General features: G+C 42.6%; 1 protein-coding gene across 1 annotated transcript; it reads left to right on the top strand.

The window, feature by feature from the left end:
- The first annotated feature begins 1,163 nt into the window (after positions 1-1,163).
- Positions 1,164-21,913, top strand: LOC138958531 (coiled-coil domain-containing protein 137-like). The gene is made up of 7 exons (XM_070329727.1): positions 1,164-1,302; positions 6,162-6,307; positions 7,459-7,616; positions 8,390-8,445; positions 16,575-16,660; positions 17,568-17,647; positions 20,522-21,913. Exons 1-7 carry the CDS (start codon positions 1,223-1,225, stop codon positions 20,762-20,764), a joined length of 849 nt encoding a protein of 282 aa, XP_070185828.1. The 5' UTR covers positions 1,164-1,222; the 3' UTR covers positions 20,765-21,913.
- The last annotated feature ends 122 nt before the right edge of the window (positions 21,914-22,035 follow it).

The following is a 22,035-nucleotide window of genomic DNA, read 5'->3' as shown; positions in this document are numbered from 1 at the left end:
GCTTGTCAAAGCGGTTTGTTTGCATTATGGACGCTTGAGTGAAGAGACCACCATACATGTATATAAACAGCAGTCCTGACCTGACTCCAGTTACTAAATTATCAAAACAAATATAAGAGCACTGAAAAACATTCGAAACTTCACACTTTGGCCGCTAAGCTATGCATCACAAATCCAGTTCAAGCTTCAAAAAAGCCTTCAGGGACGGGTCCTCAATTTCCTCTATAGCCTTCCTGGCAGCCTCCCCTCCGTCACTGTAATAGGTCTTTAGTTCTTCAGCATAGGCGATATACACACAATTGACACAGCCGGTCATGCAGCAGGTGACAGGTGGTTCTGGTGGCGGCCCTTTGCCTGGAATAACGTTCACCGTCTTGAGAGATGAACCTGTAGTGGACGATGTCAGGACTTCCAAGCCTGGCTCCAAATCTTCCTCTTCATTTGGTGGAGGTGACTCTTTGTGATCCTTTTCCCTGTCATCTTCTTGTGAATTTTTTGTTGAGTTTGCGTTATCATCAGCATGCTGTAGCTGTCCAGATGTATGAATTGTTCTTTTTTGAGTGGCTGGTATCAACACGTTGTACTTGCCTTGTAAACATTTTTGAGAGCATGTAATCGTGTTGAATGTGACTGGTTTCTGTGTTAAAATAAACTGAGGTTGGGTGAAACACTGTGTGTGTACGTTGCTGTATAACAGATGTGAGCATTCAACCCCTGCCCGAAAATGCACTTTGCACAACATGTTTCCATGCTGCTCATGGAGACCGGGTGCATGTTTCCTTTGTGGTGAGTGTTGAACAGTGTCTTGGGACTCACTGGCTAAGGAATTCACTCCTCCATAAAACAATCCAGATGACAAACGAGCGGCACCAAAGCTGTTTGTTACCATGTTAGGTTCCTTGAGTTTTTGAGCAAGGAGCTGCAGTCCTCGAGCTGGATTCATTGATGACGGCTCCTGGAACAAAATAGAATTGTTTTACGCCAGTCTGAAGGACATTTTCAACTCAACAATGAATGAAGATATCATTTTCTTGTGGAAAATAGAAGAAATCTGTTCGTTGTAAGCCTCCTAACCTACCAAAATACTTATAAATGAAACATCCAACCTTTTTGTCATTGATGTTTTAGCAGACGACCGGAAGCTCAGGCGTTGACGAGGGGAAGTAATTCTGTCAATTTCCGCTTCACATGGTCGCCTGAAGACGAAAACAAAACTAACAACATGGGCAAACTACAAAAGAGTAACAAACACAAGAAGCTCAAGTTTGTTGATCCCTTCTATCATGGCGAACGTAAAGAAAGGTTGGTCATTTCACTCTCCTCTCTCTCTCTCTCTCTCTCTCTCTCTCTCTCTCTCTCTCTCTCTCTCACACATTAATTGTTCTACATATGATATAATTAATAATGCGCTTCTTGTACACAGGGATGGCCAAATCTCACAAATTTAACCCGCCAGACGGGCGAGTAACTTAAAAAAAAAGTCACTAGCCATAAATTGCACATGCCGCAAAATTCTGAAAAGTGAAATACTCCCAAATACTGAAATAGTGTTACTTACTGTTTAAATACTAAATAGGATGAATCATTGAATGACTGTCACAGTGTCAGATTTGTACACATGTTACACATAAAATAGCGGTGGTACGTATGATCGACAACTGGGTTGGCCCAGCTTGCGTCTTGTCTGCTTTTTTTTCACTGACAAGCAAGTTGCAATGAGCAAATGTTTTGCGCGACTTGATATTTTTCAACCTGAGCGATGCTGATCTAAACCAAAATGTGTTGTTTGTCTTCTTATTCTTAAATACGTTGAGCAAATTAAAACTAACCATCGTCTTTCCACCCAACTCAAATGAACTTGTCGTTCTCATCTCCGCTATTGGCAAGCACTCGCCAGTGTTCTTTGAATGGTCAATCTTTTATCTTCCTTATGCTGTTTTCTTTTAACTCATTGTCTCCCAGCTACGGATATATCCGTACCCACTCATATGGCTCTATCTGACCAGATACGGATATATCCGCTCAGACGGTGCCAAGGCGCTACCAGTGATGGTAGCAGCAGGGCAAGTGATGGAAGCTTCAGTCGCTTCCTGTAACGTTGATCTTACGCCTGCATTCCAGCGTATTGATACACAGTAACTACACAGTTACTACAGTATTCTGAGTGACCTGCTGCAACACAGCTGGTCTTGGGTAAAAAAAACTTGGTCAATATAGGTGGGGTAGAAAGTGTTAAAGTGGGTTCACCTGATAAAAAAAAATATATGGCCCAAAGTCAGAATAGGTGTCCATTTTTGTGACATACAAAATCAATTTTAAAAATGAACATTTTCTTTGTTTTGAAAATAGAGATGTATTTTAGAGCATAAATACGCAAGGAACAGCTATGATTTAAGAAAACTCATGTTTGATCACTTCACAGATTCAGGTTTAAAAGTTTGCAGGAGTTCATAACTTCACACCGTCACAAAATTTAGACTTGTTAAATCATTGTTGCTACATGTATTGGGTCTGTTTTAGACATCTGAGCAAATTGCTACAGCAAATTACTTTGCATTTCAAGCAAGTTAAACTTGTTTTGGCCACGCATGATGCAGATGTGAACTCCATTAATGGGAAGTTCATAACTTCACATAATTTACTTTTATTGGTATAATACATTTAATTTATACAGGCAGGAAACAATTTGTTTTGTTTTTTAATCTGAAAAAGGTGAGCTGGAACATGAAGGTAATTTTTGAAGATGAAGTGTGGAGAAGATTTTTTGGTTATCTGTATTATTTATAGAAATTAATATTGTCACAATTTTTTCACAGCAAATATTGGCATAAGTTATCATTAAATCTACAATTTTGCTGTTTTTGTGCAAAATGTGCTTGAAAAGTACCATCAAAAGGATTTCAATACACCAAAATGTTTGTCTGACTCAAAGAGTTGGCAGAAACTGAAAGTATTTTTAGAATGTCCTAGGAGTTCATAACTTCACACCGTGACATCACAAACTATGGCTAATTCAAACCAAAGTAAGAAAGTGCATATGTCATCTTATTTTCTCTCCAGCTACTCTTTGTAATCAACATACAACTAAGTAATAAAAGTAAAACATTTGTGAAAACAAACGATAACAAAAATCATAAAATGTGAGCGTGCGCATAACTTCACAAGAATTTTTGTTATGTTGGTCTCTAGTACAGTTACTGTATAATATATTTGCAAAACAATGACAAACTGAGTACACAGAGTTATAGTATAGGCTAAAGCTGCACTTATATTACAAAATCAGATTTTAATTGCCAAAATAAAACAAATTGTTTGAAACTTGTGAAAGTTCATAACTTCACATCAATCACACATTTATACTAAAATAACTAACTAAAGTCTCTTGCAAATAATTCTAAACAACTTAATGATTTACTTAACCAAACTCAGTCATGAAAACTGTTACCGAAATCATTATTTAGTTAGTGTTTATGTCAGCTGACTGTGTGTTCATAACTTCACATCATTTATTTAACTGAAAAGCTACGTACTAAAATCTGCTGGTAAATTAAAATAAAAATGACATCAAACTGTAACAGCCTACTCTGGAGAAGAGCAGCACATCATTTGAGGTAGTGATTTAGTGTACTAAATTAATTATTGTGTATAAATCATACTCATGGCATGTGTTCATAACTTCACACCGTGGGGCTGAGGGTCAGTTGATGTGAAGTTATGTACACCGTGCAGTCAACCCAGATTCATGCTGGAATTATCAAAATGTAATTTTGAGGGTTGATGTTCAGAAAACTTCTTACAAAATGTCCAGATAAAGTCAAATGTACTCTTTTGCTATTAACAAGGCATTATTTTAAACACGCCCTTGAAAAATGAGCTTGAGTTATGTGAAGTTATGAACTTCATGACAAAACGGCTAAGTACTTCAGAAAGAAACAGTCGGCAGCCAGTAGATTCTTTTTGTGATGAAAATCATGGTACAGTGTAATTTGGAAACTGAAAATAGTCATTTTACATATATTTTGGGTTTTGACATGAGTTAGTAACTCTCACATAAAAATAGTGCGCAAGACACAGAGAAAATGGCTAACTAAAGCATACTGCTTGACTTTAGTGACAAAAATTGCTTAGTATCTAAATCTAATGTACTTTTATATGCAAAATTGCTGTTCCACTACAACCTTAACTTTCATGGCTAGCATTTAAGGACAAAAAACACTCTCAGTGGAGATAGTAGGAAAGTTCATAACTTTCTCACAAGAATTTTTTATTTCTCAATTACTCAAACACCAATGAATGAACTTGATGCAAACTTTCAGTGTGACTGCTGCTAGTGGATCCAAATGCATTACAAAGCTAGGTGTTCCCCAACCAGTCAATTTACTCTTTTTTAAGGCAAAAGGTTGGAAAGTTCATAACTCTTTTTTCACAAGAAAATCTGCACGTAAACTTCAAACTACTTTTGAACATGCAAAAACAAGTCAAACAACCCTTTTTATGTTTTATACCTCTGCAAAACATACTGTAAAATACTTTTTTACAAAAATATATCAGGTTTCAATCTTTAATTATTATTTAGAGCTGATCAGTGAACAAAAATGAAGTCTTACGGAAATAGTTATGAACTTTCTGTGAAATTTTGTCTCCCCATTTTCTGCAGGCTCACTGACAAAATTCAAAAACTTTGCTTTGTCAAAGGTACATTTGAGTTTTACTGGCTCAGTGAAAAGTCATTCATGACATTCTGTCCCATAAATATGACAGAGTAGACCATGTTTCAATATGCTGTAAGGTCATGTCACAAAAAATGGCCAAAATGTAGTGCTGCTGACTTCAGATAATGGTGACATTTTCATTAAAAACAACAACTGAGCACACAATGTTTCTCTAGGTGTGTACTTCATACTTTTTTTTACAAGTCTCATTAATCTTTGCAAGGATTTTATTTTTCTTTGATGTACAAATCAGGTTAGAGCCAAGGTTGCACAGCTATTTCAGCTGTGGACACCATTTCAGACTTAAGGCCATATGAGACAGTGACAAAAGGTCAGGTGTCATGTCTACTGTCCCGAATGACACACGATTGCTGACATTTCACCATTGCCAACAGAATAAACAAATAAGAAATAGGTAGAAAATGAATGTGAAAACTGACTTTAATTGTTGATCAGTATTTTCTATACCACTAACAAATAATCTACTTGCACATAGCTGTTTGGCAAATGTATGTTGCATGGGACACACTGACATGAAAGTGGAAGATGTTTTTCCCTCTAGAGAAACTACATATCAAGTTACACTTTTTGTGCTCTTCCATTCCAGTTGGCAATCAATTGTTAACGCATGTTATTAGAAAAAATAGAACGAAAACAGATTAGATAGAATGAAAAATGTACTGGTGATGTCATTTGGGACATACTGACATGAAAACGTCACCTTTTGGCATTGTCTCATATGTATGTTTGGAATCAGTGACTAATTTTACTGAAGTAGAAACAGCCTGGCTGCAGCCCGAATGAAACATCGAAAGCACGTCCGAGATGGGAGCCTTGTTCTCGTATCACTAGAACAAGGCGACGATTTTGCAGATGACAGAAGTTTCTGCATGTGCACTGTTTATTTGGCTGTACAAAAATGAACCTCAATAGTACAACCAAAAGTTGCTTTGCAATTGATCAGAATTTTCACTGGCCAGGCAGGCGAGCTGCCAGACAGACAAGCTGCCAGACAGTTTCTACTAGCCTGGCGGAATTTTTACTCGCCCCTGGTGACAGTGCGGTTGATTTGGCCATCCCTATACATGTACATGCTCTACCATTAATTGTGTATTCAAGTAACGAGTTGTTAGTACTAGTAGTAGCAATGATAGTAGATTAGTCCCTCTTTAGGGCGATCGAGGGCCGCATGCAAAAAAACAAATCTATGCGTATTCTTGTTACCCTAGAAAAAAAGTCATTGTCATTGTCCCCTCAAACACAAATTTACACACTCAGACTCACACATGTAAATGAACACAAACACACACTGACACTCACCCACACATACATGCACACACACACACACACACACACACACACACACACACACACACACACACACACACACATTATTATTATTATTTTAGTATAGTCATTGCCTTGAAGTTCCTCTTTTTTATTTGACAGGATGCATGCAGGGCGCAATCTTGATCCAAAGTACACAGAGCAGGGGATATCACGCAGTGTAAAGGATCTGATGCGCAGAACAGAGCTGGCAAAGGAGATGAAGAATATGAGTCGTCGAAAAAAGAAAGAAGTAATGGATAGAAGAAGTAAGTGTTGGCACATCGCAAAGTGAATCCCATGGAAGCATTGTCACTTATATATGAGCCTGTGCCAAAAGGTGATCCTTGAAATGGGACATTCACATGCAAAATTCAGAATGCAAACAGAGCTTTGCAAATTTAATATAGTCATTTTGACTGTTTCAGGATTCTGTTTTTGACAGTTAAAAGATAACTGGTAGCATACCTTTTTGATAATGCCAGGACAAAGCTTGATAGTTATGTGTGTCAATTGTAATGCAGGACACAGTACTAGGCTTAATATTTTGTTCATAAAAAGTGTTAAATGGCTCACAATCACATTTTTATACATACATGCATTGTAAGCTAAGGATATGTTGCTATTGCTCACATAGCTGAGACTGCTGGACTAAAAAAATGACGTGACCACTGTGTCTTCCATTACGATTGACACATAACAAGTCAAAATTTTCTTCTCACAAACGCAAAAAGCTCTGTCTCGCGTTCTATCTTGGTTAGCAGCTCGGGGCAGTCAGTTCTCCCTCTAACGTCGGCAAGGACGCATGAGGCAAGATCCTGGGCATCCTCCTTAGCTATGCTAAGGTCAGGAAGATTATCTGAGGTCCTCCATTCTGCCTACCGGAGATCGGAGGATGTTTTCATCAACTACATGTATTACCTGCGCAACATTTCCAGTGCGCGACAGGACGGTGCCAAGGCGCTACCAGTGATGGTAGCAGCAGGGCAATTGTTGCCTAGCTCATAGGTGAGCACCCCACCACCTTAATTAGCAATCTGCGATATGTGAATTGGGATAAGATATGTAATTTAATCGAAAATTTTAAGAATAAATTTTCATTTGATTAATATACTTACCCAATTCACACAGTAAAGTCCCTCCCGCCTACCCCGCTTTAGATTCCCTAAAAATAAAAGGGCGCTTCGAGCGAATGAATAAGATGGCGGCGAGAACACACATGCGCAATGCATGTTGGGAGGTAACCTTGACCTGGCGTTGTCATGTGACCGTCAAGGCTGTTCTATTTTTAGGGTTACTTCCCCCCCTACCAGGGTGGAGCGTAGTTTTCAGCGTTCTAGCACTAAACTGAAGTAAATTGCTATATGTGAATTGGGTAAGTATATATTTTTGATTTTTTCCCCATTGTGATTTTTTACAGTGCTTGCCGAGAATTCTACAGAAGGAGCAGAAAGAACGATGACTGAAATACCAAAATTCCTGCAGAAAAAAGGGGAGACACAGCACGCTTTCATGCGGCGAGTTGATGCAACCACACTGATGACCATTAAGGAATCACAGATTGAAGCTGGCTTGAAGGTAAACAATCCTGCTCTACGGAAAGATGTTCCTGTGTTGCTTCTTCTTCTTCTTCTTCTTCTTCTTCTTCTTCTTCTTCTTCTTCTTAGACACTTCAGTTTTTGTGATGAAGGTGGCAGTGTGCCACATGTCCTCCAGACTGCTGTCTAGTTTCCAGGCCACGGGGTTGGAGTCTGGCCAGGTCCGTTTTCTTGATCACCTCAGGACTGCAGCAGTTCTGTTCTGTTGTCTACTTGCCTGTACAGCCGGAGCACTGCTCTGTGTGGTTGATGCAGACTTTAGAAGTTTCTTTCAAACTTGTATTTCGGAGAGAAGTGGCTTAAATTAAAGCAAGATTTATTCAGCTAGTGAATCTGAATCACTGTTTTTATCCTAAACAAAAGGCAACATTTCAAAACTATACACTTTTATATTTTAAGAACAATACAGTTCAGGACCCCATTTGTAAGAAAGATGAATGTATTCTTATTTAAAAGATGGATGGGCTTTTTAATCAAGTTTTTTTTACATTTGTGAAAATGTCAGATCAAGGATCACACAGATTGTGAATTTCCAACAAAGGCATGACAGATATGTTTTAATATCTACATAGAAATAGAGGAATAGTAACAGAGATCCAGTGACAAGCTCAGAGAGGTCTGATGCACCCTGTAGCCTGATTTTGAGAACTGTTAGATTTGTTAGATTTTAACACAAGAAGTGTGTGTGTGTGTGGAGGTATGTGTGTGTGCACACGTGAATAATCTCTTCCATAACTTTGTCTTGTTTTATAGAGGGAAGCTGACCCCTTGACAGATGAAAAGGAAGAGAAATCATCCAAGAAGAAAGAGTAAGCACTCAATTTTCTTTATGTGAACATAGCGGCTATAAAGTAGAGCATGTGCCAAACCAATGCAAGAAATCAAGGGAAGTATTATACACAGGCGTGAGGAGTTAGGTGTGGGCATTGTCTGACTCATGATTGTTCCTCTTGCATTGTTATACAGTTCATCATCCAAGAAAATAGCTTAACCCTTAGGCTGGTTGTCGTGCTACTTTACGTATACTGTCACCTGGTTGTCACGACATTATGTCGCCCTACTGGCTCAGTCTGTTTGGTCGGTTCCGATTACCTCCCATGGATGCGAAAACCTATATGACCGTTTTTCTTTATTTTTCTCTCTGTTAATTCACCAGTGGCTATGTAACATGTGTTACAGAATTGCACCAGTGTAAGGGTTAACATGGATTGTAAACAGGTGGGTAGATTAGCTAAAGAAGTAATCCAAGTCAGAGCAAAGATATCAATAGTTCACATGATTGAACTTTGGTTTATAAACAATATTTTTAGCCTAACACACCTGTGGATGTTTCGGATTCTGAAGCGTGTTGTGCCATTTTTCCTGAGACTCCTTGTTTAAGACTTGTAAAAACAGGAGAAAATGAGGTCTCGAAAGAGGCAGTCTTAAAATATATATATATATATTGCTATTTCATATGTAACGTGGATTTCCATTGGTCAATTGGGCAAAACTGAGCTCATTGTAAAAGTGATATGGACGACATTTCCGTCGATATCAGTTTTGATATCGACGACCTCTTTATTGCTTCCCCACTTCAAAAACAAAAACACTTAAATTTAAAAACAAACAAATATATATGAAAATGTAATGATCCCAGAATTTAGTTGAGCAAGTGACTAAAGACTTTTTGAAAGAAAAGACATTTTGAAATTCTGAAAAGTACAAGAAAAGAGTGAACAAAAAGAAATAATAATCAGAGGGAGGGATATGGAACAGCCAAAACTGAGACAAATACTTTTGTAATTTCTTTACAATAAATACAAAATGTCCAGAGAATTAGTAATATATCTAACATTGACTGACTGTGTGATGATATCTTCTGCTATTGGTCTGTTTCGACAGTGATATCAAATTCTCGACCTCCAGTCTCGATTTTGATATCACTGTCTCAACAGACCATAGCAGAAGATATCACACAGTCCGTCAATATTGGGTAATATATGCTATGAACAGAAAATCTGAGAATACAGGGATTTTAAACAGGGTCAGAAACTGAGAAAGTCTTCAATGGGGGGTGGGAGGAAAGTCTGAGAACACAGGGTCTTTAACAAAAATGGGGGGGGGGGGGGGGGGGGGGTTGAGAGGAGCCTTAAATCAGGTTTTTTTTAAAAAGGGAGGCTCCACTGTATATGCCTTTACCACGCTGTCGCAACACCAAAGTACATGTCATGATAAAGATAAAAATAGTGTTGTGAAACAAGAAAAACAAGTAGTGCCGATTATAGACACAAAAATCACACCTGGGCTTTTGAAGAATTACTGCAGTTGTCAGGAATACACCCTACTCTGAGAGCGCCCTAAGTTAAGACTACCATTTTCTGAGACCTTGTTTTCTGTTCAGAAGTTCTGTCAAATTACCTCCTACATGTATGTGAATCCTGATTAAATTACATATTCTTACTCCGAGTCACATATTTAGCATTGACGCAGTCGATAGCTAAGGTGTCTGAAACGCTATCCCGCCTATAGACTAAGGGAAGCAACCCAAGCTAAAAAAGTAGCAAGCTTGCTACCCTGGGTTGCCTCCCGTAGCGTATCACGCCACAGATCTCGTACCCGGTACGAGACACCCTCATTCGACTCCTTTCAGCCAGAGAGATAAGGTCGTTTTTTGCGCTATGCTCCGAGGCCGTTTCGTTTTGTCAGCCTGACACCCACCGGCCTCGGCCTCCCGTCTTCTCCTAGCTGTTTCCAGTTGGTGAGATTGTTCCTTATTTTATTTTGACATTGTATTTGATTCTGCTGGAAATTGCTTACGTCCTCTGGACTCAGAAGTTTCTTCAGCGGTTTCTAGTTGCGTTGGTCGCCATTTTGGTGGCCATTTTTTGCTAGCACGTGGTGTTTCTACTGAGTTGGTTTTCGTCCGTGCTCGGACGGTGAGCTTACCCGGTAGGAAGTTAGTTTTAGATGCCTTGTAGGTATCTTTTTCTTGCTAGTAAATAATTTTTCTGCTGAATTTCTTGTCCGCTCTGGACTTCGATTTTACAGTAGTTGTTTTGTTGGCCTCCAGTTGGAGCCATTTTTCGCTAGCACGCTGTGTTTCTACTGAGTAGTTTTTCGTCCGTGCCCGGTCGCTTTACTATCTTGGTAGGCTGTTAGTTTTAGCTGCCTTAGCGGCTACTGCGCTAGTGCTAAGTTTATTTTCTACTAGGATTCTTCATCCGTTCTGGACTTAGAATTCTACAGTAGTTGTATTCGGCGGCCGCCTTTTGGTAGTCGTCCTTTATCCTAGCATGTTGTGCTATCGAGATGTTTACGTCTTTTCTAGGAATGTAAACTACCTTGGTAGGCTGTTATTTAGCTTCTTACGAAGCTATTATTATTTTGCTAGTTGATTATTCTGCTGATTTTTAGGTCCGTTCCGGACTTAGTTAAATTTTCAGTAGTCTTTGTTTACCTCTTGTCAGCTTACGTTCGGCAGCTGCACTTCCGGTTAGACTGGTATGCCTGTTTGGGTCCGTGCTCGGACTTTGAACATTTTGCCAGTAGCATGTTTTTGTAGCTACTTTTGTGGCTTGTTTGCTAGTGCTAGTTCCGGTTCTGCTGAAGCTTACGTCCTCGAGACTTGTTACTTTTCAGTAGATTACTTTCTCACGTCGCCGGCTGGGCGTTTAGTGAGAAAAGACGGGGGGGGGGGGGGGGGGGGGGGGGGGGCCTTCCTCGTCTTATGCCAATAGCCCCATGGTACATGTTTCTGATCCTAAGACTAATTCGGTCTTTTCTGTGCCTTTTTCGGCGCCGGAAGAGACTCCGTCTGTCTCTCAGACGTCAGTTTCGGCCGCTTGTGCGGCCGTTTCTCCCCTTTTGTTGACACCAGAGCCTAGCGCTCTGGTGGCTAGTCTTATTGCTTCTTTGCTTACAGAGATCCGTACTTCTGGGGGCGGGCGTCCCTTGCTTGGTGGCTTCGAGGGTGATGACGGCAGCTTCGGATTCCGGACGTTTTTACCCGGGTCCTTGTCGCTCCCTTGCGTTTCCGGAGCGTCGGCCCAGTCTACTGGCGCTCGTGTTGTCTCTGGATTCCACTCGCTGGGACAAGCTTCCCTTCGTGGCCGGCCTCAGTGGCTTCCGCTTGCGGGAGTGCACCTGAGCGTGTCCCTTCGGGGACGCGGCCAGTACAAGGTATGTGCTCGCAGCAGCCGTCTTCGGCAGCTGCACTTCCGGTTCCCGGAAGTAGTGGTTCACTGGTTGCGGACAGACCATGGTCCCCTCCGGTTCGAGCTGCGCTTTACGTCAGCAGTCGTCCGCGACAGCTGCTTCCAGTTTCGGCCGGAAGTAAGAGGTTCACTGGCTAGTGCACAGGCTACTGTCACGTCCGGTTCGAGCTTCGACTTACGTCAGCAGTCGTCCGCGACAGCTGCTTCCGGCTCCGGCCGGAAGTGAGAGGTTCACTGGCTAGTGCACAGGCTACTGTCACGTCCGGTTCGAGCTTCGACTTACGTCAGCAGTCGTCCGCGACAGCTGCTTCCGGCTCCGGCCGGAAGTAAGAGGTTCACTGGCTAGTGCACAGGCTACTGTCACGTCCGGTTCGAGCTTCGACTTACGTCAGCAGTCGTCCGCGACAGCTGCTTCCGGCTCCGGCCGGAAGTAAGAGGTTCACTGGCTAGTGCACAGGCTACTGTCACGTCCGGTTCGAGCTTCGACTTACGTCAGCAGTCGTCCGCGACAGCTGCTTCCGGCTCCGGCCGGAAGTAAGAGGTTCACTGGCTAGTGCACAGGCTACTGTCACGTCCGGTTCGAGCTTCGACTTACGTCAGCAGTCGTCCGCGACAGCTGCTTCCGGCTCCGGCCGGAAGTAAGAGGTTCACCGGCTAGTGCACAGACTACTGTCACGTCCGGTTCGAGCCTTGCCCTACGGCAGCAGTCGCCCGCGACAGCTGTTCTTCCGGTTCCGGCCGGAAGTGTAGGTTCACTGGTTAGTGCACAGGCTACTGTCACGTCCGGTTCGAGCCTTGCCTTACGTCGGCAGTCGTACGCGACAGCTGCACTTCCGGTTCACGGAAGTAGTGCCTCGTTGGAAAGCGGACAAATAATGATCCCATCCGGCTTGAGCTGCGCTATACGTAAGCAGTCGTCCGCGACAGCTTCTCTTCCGGCTCCGGCTGGAAATGTTAGTTCATCGGTGTGTGGGCAGCCCATGGCCCTTTCCGGTTTGAGCTTTGCCCTTTGCACGGCAGCCATTTCCGGCAGCTTCGCTTCCGGCCTTGGCAGGAAGGTAGGTCAAGCGGGTAGTGCACAGGTTACTGTCACTTCCGGTTCTGGCCTACGGCCTACCTTTGGGTTCCGAGCTTCAGCTCGTAGGTGGCTCAGCGCCAGCTTTGGCATAGCGCTGCTGTTGCTGCCGCACTTCCGGCTCCTCCCGGATTTTCCGGTTCAGTTCCCGCTGCTTCCGCTTGGTCGCCGGTGAATTTTGAACAATGCTTGCCCTATGGGCATACAGGCTTCTTGCCTCTGTTGGGACAGCAGCATCCACACACTCCGGTGGTGGCCGCTAGCTCCTCTCTCCCACTTTCCTTGGTTTTTGATTCCTCTCATCCTCCTCTCAGTTAGGGAATGAGCACAATCGATTGCCAACAGGAAGGACTTCAGGTTGGCAAAGAGGAAGCAGCTACTTATGGTTTGAAGAATCACCCTTAGTAGCTTTTCGCCTTTTTTGCCTTTTCGCCAAGCCCCCCTCTTCGACAGGGGGTTGCCTCGTTGCTGGTTCCTCAGGGTTCAGCTTCGGAGCTGGCATCGGAATACCTTGCCGCTCCTGCGCAGGCTTCCTCCTTCGTGCCCTTAGCGGATCAGAGGAAGTTGCCTTGGCCAAGGTCGTCTCGAAGCCTCCTGTTGGCCTTTCCCCGTCCGCGTGCACCGTTTCCGGTCACGCCGGAACTTCTTTCGCTTCTTACGAAGCCGTTGAGGAAGGATTCGGTTCTGCCGTTCTATGGGCAGAATCTCCTATTCTCTGAGGAAGGGGGGCTGACAACTTTTGGAACTCAGTTCCATTTCCGAGACTCTCCTGCGGGCGCTTTCTCGCGCTCTGGCAGATTCCTTGGCGCCCTTTACCCTTAGTAAAGAGCAGGACGCGGAGGAAGTGTCTCACTCCTCTCCACACTTACAAGGGTGAACGAGGCACAGATGAGGCTGTCCTCTCTGCACTATTTCCATGCGGTCTCGTGCAGAAGGGACTTGTTTCTTGCCCACTCCCGGTTTTCTGAGGAGTCGACAAGGAACATTCTCAGATCGTCATCCTTGGTGGACGGTCTCTCTCCGGCAGCCTGGCCTCTCATGCCAGAAGCAGGGGATTGAGACCAACAGAGAACAGCGGTTCCCTTCTTTTGAGCTTCAATCCGAAAGCAGCAAAAGCAGGCCGCTCCTAAACAGGCTATACCTAAGCGGACTCAGCCTAAGCGGCCTAAGTCCTCAGCTCAGGTGAGATTGTTTCTTTCACAGCCATCATAGGTACGCTGGGTTTTTGAAACAACAGCTGGCCTTAGGGCTTCGGGGTTTTAGCCTCGGCTGGAGCAACAGCCATTTCATCCGTTGGCGGTGGTGGTTGTTGCTTTCCTTGTGCTTGTGGCTTCGGGCTTCGACATTCTTTCTTTTTCCCAGCGTATGGGTGCTGAGAGGTCGATTTCCGTTTAAAGGGGGGTTTCTGCCTTTGGGCTTCCCCGTTTTCTCTTTGCCACGAGCTTCTGGACTTGGTCCAGGTTTGTCTTTCGCCGAGTCTGACTCTGTCCTTCTCTAGCGATCAGACGCGTTCTGGTGTTTCGTCCAAACTTAAGGTTCACTTGAGTTGGCCTCGGAAGTAACATTCAGATTTTCCTGAGGGTGCATTGTCTGGGCAATGCATGTTTGAGAAGTCATTCTTGGCTTGTCACTTTTTCTCAGGTTTTTTGGCTACTCCTCCCCTTTTTTGGGCAGAGGTCTAGCTAATGTTCCAGTTTTCTCGGTGCTGGCCTCTAGGCCAGCATCTTTTTCGGCGGCCGAAACTTTTGGTTTCTTATTGTGCCTGTGTACTTTGGGTACTTTGGTGCAATGGCCGGCCTACGGGCAGCAAGGCTCTCGGCCTTAGCCTGTGTTATAGTCTCCTGCCTGTCGTGTTGCGACTTTGGCAATTTGGTTCTTGTGACTGCGGATTTCGTCTCTTCCTCTGCTCCATCATGCTTGCAGGATGTGAGTTGGGACGATTTCTGCTGGGTTGGGCTTCCGGCCCGGTCACCCCTTTTTCACTTGCAACTAAGACTATTACTTTTTTTTCTCCTGAGAACTCTGGTCTCGGGAGTCTGACGGCTGGTTCGCTTCACGGTTTTCCGTCTTTCTTACCAGCCTCGTTCTTTCTGTTTCGGGTTTTTTGATTCATTTTCAATTACCTACAAGCAGTCTGCTCTGCGAACACGCTGGCTTTTGTCATTTTGTTTCCGGTCTCCGGTCACATTAGGATTTGGCCACTGCGGGTCCGCATTTCCGGTGCTTACGCACTACCTTAGGTCGCTTCGTCCTCTTTTTTACCCCTCTCTCTGCTTTCGCAGGGATGGGCAGGGGACGACTGGTGACCGTCTTCCTTGAGTTTTGCTCATTGAGTTGGACTCTGGTACTTGGTACTCAGGCGTCTCTCTCTTTCCAGTTTGGAGTTTGGTCACGCTTCTGGAGCTGACTGTTCTCTCCAGGGCCTTTTGGGCCTCACTCCATCCCAAAGTTTTCTTACTTTGGCATGTTTGCCTTATGGTCTCCGTGAGGGTCGGTCCTTTTCAGGGCTTAGCCGGCAACCTTACGCACGGATCTTTCCAGGCCATTAGCATTTCCTTCCAATTTAAGGGGGGGGGGGGCAGCTCGTCCTTCCCTCTACTTGGTCGGGTTTATCCAAGACTGGGGTCCTTTTCCGGACTGTTTTACGGTTCAGAAGATTGGAAGAAGTGCTGGGCACAGCTTACTGGCTCTCTGATGTTGTCTTTCGCATTTCTTGCCTGAGAGACATCTCGGCTGTCATCAGGGTGGTTCTCGGTCCGTTTCTGTCCTTTGGCAGTGGGCCAGTTCCTGGCAAGGGTTTAGAGTGAGTCAGTGGTTTCTTTCTCACGGGATCCTTTCCTGACTTTTGGCAGTGGGCCAGTTTCTTGGCAAGGGATTTTCTTTCCCTCCGCCTTGTCATAGCTTTATGCTATCTTTCCCTCGGCTCGGCCCGAGCTCTTTTCCAGGGCCTGGGCCTCCTCCTTGGCCTTTTTGGCCTATGAGGTTTGGATGATGTCCTGCGCACAGCTTCTGGCGCTAGGATTTTGTCTTATCAGGTTCTGCAGACATTGCTGCCCTCTGTCAGGATGGGTCTCGGCCCATTCCTTCCTTGGCGGCAGCTGGTTTTTGTCTCTCCAGAACTTTAGAGTGAGTTTGAACTTTTTGATCTTACCCACCACCTTGTTGGAGTTATCTGCTAAATATGTGACTCGGAGTAAGAATATGTAATTTAATCGAAAATTTTTAATTAAATTTTCATTTGATTAATATACTTACCCGAGTCACATAGGTAATTCCCTCCCACCTTCCCCGCTTTTAGTTTCTTTGTATTCTAGAAGTCGAATGAGGGTGTCTCGTACCGGGTACGAGATCTGTGGCGTGATACGCTACGGGAGGCAACCCAGGGTAGCAAGCTTGCTACTTTTTTAGCTTGGGTTGCTTCCCTTAGTCTATAGGCGGGATAGCGTTTCAGACACCTTAGCTATCGACTGCGTCAATGCTAAATATGTGACTCGGGTAAGTATATTAATCAAATGAAAATTTAATTAAAAATTTTCGATTTTCTCCCACGCGAGTCCTGATTTTCTCATATTTAGGGAAATCAAAAAGGGGTTTACACTGTACTTAATTAAAATCACTTTGAAGTTTCTTTCTTGTAAATAAGGTGATTTGTTGTGTGTGTCCCCAGGAGGTTAAAGTTAAAGAAGGAGGCAAAAAAGCAGAAAGAAAAGGAGAAAAAGGAGGACAGAAAAGATGACTTTCACCAGTTCAAAGGCAAGTGTCAATTTTGTTGTTGGTGTAAATCTGCATTACATTCAGTTTCAAAACTTTCATTGACTAGGTTATGGCATTGATGCATATTGACTCCCATCCTGACCTCAGGTCAAAATGAGTTCGGCTCATTCTCTCCCTGACAGGATGCCTTGAGTTTCCTTGTCTGGCAAGGAAACCGATTTTATTTTAAACATATTTAGAGCTTTTTGTAATGTGTTGATCGTCGATAATGATTTTTCATGGTGTTGTGTAATTTTTAAATTACAAAGGAATTGATTTGTAAGATAGTTTCAAGGGAGCTATTTTTCGCGGCTGTATTTACTGTGCAAACAACTATAAATATGGCAAAAGTGTCACATGATAATCAACCGTTTGGTTTCGGCGTTCGCTTAAGCAGACGCTTTTTTCTGTAGTGATGCAACCATATATTACGGTCTCTTTCCGGCAGCAGTCCCAAATATTCGACTTGTTTTGACCTTAGAACGATGTCTTATATCATAACTGTGAAGAACAGAATGGAGATCACTGTCGAAGTAGGCCAATCTGCAATTATTTTCATCTCGCAAACACGGCTCGCAAACAACATATGGGAGATAACTTGTTTTGATAGATTCGCGTAGAGCGATGTAATCAGAATGATTGACTCACTGCATCCATCTTTTCTCACCTTCAAATTAAGCTTAAAGGCAATATGAACATGTACAGACTCGATCATACACACACTTGTACGCATGCACAATAAATTGCGTGCACACACACACACACACACACACACAAACTAATTGATACATTTAAGAGCTGAGATGCACATGCACTCACTGCTGAATGGCATTTTTTTCTTGTGTTTTATGATTTGTGAAGATTTCATTATTAATTAATTTGATCTTTTTTTTATTTCTTATTTCAGATAAAGTGGAGTTTGGTGAAGTGGTTCATGGTCCCCCTTCCCTGAGTGTACGACCAAAGCATGCAGTAAAACAGGACAAGGTGAGAAAATCTTACACACAAGTTTGTAAGTACAGGCGAACCAGTTCTTACCCACCACCCAAGGGAACTGACCAAGAGTGCCTGTTAGTGTTAGAGACATGTGGTCAAAATGGAAAGGTGAATTGCATAGCTGCCAACCCTCCCGAATTTTTCTGAAATCTCCCGATGTTTGAAATCTGTCACAAAATCCCGAAATTTGTTCGATTTTTCCCGAAAAGGACATTTTCTAAAATCATTTGTGAAAACAGCCTCTTTTTGGGGAACAAAACCGGTGAAAGGACGCTCTGGTTAACCGAGACCAGCCAAGTCGATGTGCGCATGTACGGAAAATAAGTTGTGCTTCTTTCTGGTTGTAGCCTTCTAAAAATGCCGCCTGAAACAACAAAAATAAGATTAAAAACCAAAGGCTACAGTGAGGGTTTTACCGCAGTATAAGACAAACTATGACTTTATCGACAAGTCAGACAAGGGGGGACACCACACATTTTGTAAAGCTTGTCTATGTGACATCAACATTGGACATGGTGGGAAAAAGGACATCAAGCTCCATGCTGCCTCCACAGGAATTTCATAGTCATAAGGTTGGCAGCCATGGAATTGATGTTTGTCATGGATTCTTTGGGATGGTCGTTATGGGCATGTGGTCCTTATCAAGAGGTAGTAGCAAGGGTGTTTCAACTGTAAAGTTCTATAAGTTTACTGAACTCTCTGAGATGTGATAATTTTATTTTGCTCATTGGCTTGCATGGTACTTTTGTCTGACTTTGAATGTCTGAGTTGGTTTAGTTTGGGTCTGCGACTATGTTCGTTATTCTGTCCATCTGTGTGTCTGAAGTGCAGGGGCGGATCAAGGAGTAATGGAGGGGGGGGGGGGGGGGGGGGGGGGCAAATTGTGTCCGCGGGTCCAGGGGCTGCCCCCTCCTGTCCCTAGATCCCCCCCTGAAGCATTTTGAATGCATAGTTATGTTGAGCTGGCACTTTACATTATTAGTTTTATGCATTTGTGAGCAATGCTTGATGGCTACGCCATGAGAAACTGGTTATGTTACTTGTCACAGATAAATAGTAACACTTGTCTATTTTGCAATATTGGGTTCATGTTGCATTTGCGGTGTCATTTTTCCCTTGCTTCCTTTTTTACATTTAGTCAAGTTTTGACTAAATGTTTTAACATAGAGGGGGGAATCGAGACGAGGGTCGTGGTGTATGTGTGTCTGTCTGTGTGTGTGTGTAGAGCGATTCAGACTAAACTACTGGGCCGATCTTTATGAAATTTGACATGAGAGTTCCTGGGTATGATATCCCCAGACGTTTTTTTCATTTTTTGACTCACATGCGAAGCAAAAGTGAGTCTATGTACTCACCCGAGTCGTCCGTCCGTCCGTCCGGCCGGCCGTCCGGAAAACTTTAACGTTGGATATTTCTTGGACACTATTCAGTCTATCAGTACCAAATTTGGCAAGATGGTGTATGATGACAAGGCCCCAAAAAACATACATAGCATCTTGACCTTGCTTCAAGGTCAAGGTCGCAGGGGCCATAAATGTTGTCTAAAAAACAGCTATTTTTCACATTTTTCACATTTTCTCTGAAGTTTTGATATATATATGATATATAGGGCAAAGTAAGCCCCATCTTTTGATACCAGTTTGGTTTACCTTGCTTCAAGGTCAAGGTCACAGGAGCTCTTCAAAGTTGGATTGTATACATATTTTGAAGTGACCTTGACCCTGAACTATGGAAGATAACTGTTTCAAACTTAAAAATTATGTGGGGCACATGTTATGCTTTCATCATGAGACACATTTGGTCACATATGATCAAGGTCAAGGTCACTTTGACCCTTATGAAATGTGACCAAAATAAGGTAGTGAACCACTAAAAGTGACCATATCTCATGGTAGAAAGGGCCAATAAGCACCATTGTACTTCCTATGTCTTGAATTAACAGCTTTGTGTTGCATGACCTTGGATGACCTTGACCTTGGGTCAAAGTCACATGTATTTTGGTAGGAAAAATGTGTAAAGCAGTTTTTAGTGTATGATGTCATTGCTAGGTTTAGTTATTTGACCTTGGTCAAGGTCATGTAAAGGTCAAGGTCAAGCATGTGAGTCGTATGGGCTTTGCCCTTCTTGTTCGATAAATAACTTTGATGACGTCATATCCAGCTTTTTGTAAAAGTTGAGGCGGCACTGTCACACCCTCATTTTTCAATTAAATTGATTGAAATTTTGGCAAAGCAATCTTCGACGAAGGCCGGGGTTTGGTATTGCATTTCAGCTGGGTGGCTTGAAAACTAATGAGTGAGTTTGGTCATTAAAAATCGGAAACTTGTAATTAAAATTATTTTTTTATTAAACGATCCAAAAACAATTTCATCTTATTCTTCATCATTTTCTGATTCCAAAAACATATAGATATGTTATATTTGGATTAAAAACAAGCTCTGAAAAGTAAAAATATAAAAATTATGATCAAAATTAAATTTCCGAAATCGATTCAAAAACTATTTCATCTTATTCCTTGTCGGTTCCTGATTCCAAAAACATATAGATATAATATGTTTGGATTAAAAACACGCTCAGAAAGTTAAAACGAAGAGAGGTACAGTAAAGCGTGCTATGAAGCACAGCGCAATCGCTACCGCGCCAAACAGGCTCGTCACTTTCACTGCCTTTTGCACTAGCGGCGGACTACGTTCAGTTTCATTCTGTGAGTTCCACAGCTTGACTAAATGTAGTAATTTTGCCTTACGCGACTTGTTTTCTTTTTCTTGTCTTTTTTTTCTTTATGTCGTATACTCAGACAGTTATTCCCCTTGGACTTAAAACAAATCAAAACATAAAAGGTTTGTTTTTGTTCTTTTTAAACAGCCTGCAGTGAAGTCGCTGCTGCTGTACGACATTATGAAGAAGAACACATCTCAGAACTCTGATCAAGGTGACAAGCCTCCACCAAAGGCAAAGATGGCCAAGTCACCCAAAGCTGTGGGTAAAGGAACAAAACGCAAGCTTCTCTCTCCATTACAGCAGGCCAAAATGGACAGAGAACGACAGGACGCTATTGATCTGTACAGGCAGATGAAAAAGAAAACCAATGCTTCCAGTTTAGAATAAGCCCATATGAGTGTGAATGTGTGTGTGTGTGTGTGTGTGTGTGTGTGTGTGTGTGTGTGTGTGTGTGTGTGTGTGTGTGTGTGTGTGTGTGTGTGTGCTCAGGTTTGTACCTGTTTGCATGTGCATGCTTTTTGTGCATTTGTTGTTGTGTGAGTCTGTGTATGTGTGGGTGTGTGTAATAGGTTGAATGCTGGAGAATAATTAAAGTGTTCTTAACCAAAAAACAAAGGTTTTGTGATATAGTGTGCAAATGTGTGACAGAAGTGATGACATGTAAATATTATGTTTGTTCATGCCAGGTCGGGACTTTCGCAGTTGTCTTAAGAAGTCATGTGCTGATTTTCTAAGACCAAAAAACAACTGTTATCACTCATTTCATTAAAAAAAAAACCACTAGGTTCAAGCCAGATCAAACCAAAATGTTTTGCTGAATCAATTTTCTCAGAAACACATACATCAATCTACAAGATAAATTCAGCCAAAAAAGTCAAAGTCTACACAGAAAGCAGCCAGGCATTGGGGATTGTTTCCTTAAAGCCTAACACTAAAAGCTCCCTCCCTCTCTCTCTCTCTCTCTCTCTCTCTCTCTCTCTCTCTCTCTCTCTCTCTCTCTCTCTCTCTCTCTCTCTCTCTCTCTCTCTCTCTCTCTCTCTCTTTGTGAGAGCTATCCTATTTAATGATGGCTGTCTGCTCCTGAGACGCGTAACCCTACAATACAAATACTCCACCTGGGGAGAGCAAGGTGGAGTCTAGGAGTGTAAATCTGAATGGCGTGTGAATTTCCAGCCAACCTACTAAAACGGATACAAGACTAGACTAAAGATGTGTGACAAAAATGTGCAGTTTAAGTCTAGCATAAGTGATGGAACATTTAGCATAAGTGAAACGTGATTTTGGGTAATATATTACTAGTGTTAAACAACATGAACCATGTTTCGGTCCTTGACCCAGTGTCTGAAATCAAATAGACTGTAAATACTGGGGATAAGACAGTGCTCTTCAAAATTTGCTGCATGGAGTATCATGTTGTTCAGGAAAGAGAGGAGTATGTGTGTGTGTGCACGCGTGAGTGTTTGTGTATGTGCGTGTGTGTCAATACAATACAATGTCATACAATAAAACTTTATTATCTCAAACTGAAAAATTCGATTGTGGCTGACAATTATACGTGTGTGTGGGTGCGTGTACGTGTGGCTGACAGTTATACACAATGAACATATAACAACATTTACATTTATAACATGTTGAGTTTAAACAGAAATCAAAAATTG

This window comes from Littorina saxatilis, linkage group LG2, assembly GCF_037325665.1.
Source record: "Littorina saxatilis isolate snail1 linkage group LG2, US_GU_Lsax_2.0, whole genome shotgun sequence".
NCBI classification, from domain to species: Eukaryota; Metazoa; Mollusca; class Gastropoda; order Littorinimorpha; family Littorinidae; genus Littorina; species Littorina saxatilis.
This window is presented reverse-complemented; position numbering and strand designations above follow the sequence as displayed.

Bases quoted from the DNA above. Each gene is read 5' to 3' on its own strand.
- LOC138958531 (XM_070329727.1), top strand. From the start codon at position 1,223: ATGGGCAAACTACAAAAGAGTAACAAACACAAGAAGCTCAAGTTTGTT. The intron at 1,303-6,161 runs GTTGGTCATTTC...TTTATTTGACAG, and splicing joins CATGGCGAACGTAAAGAAAG to GATGCATGCAGGGCGCAATC. The intron at 7,617-8,389 runs GTAAACAATCCT...CTTGTTTTATAG, and splicing joins AGATTGAAGCTGGCTTGAAG to AGGGAAGCTGACCCCTTGAC.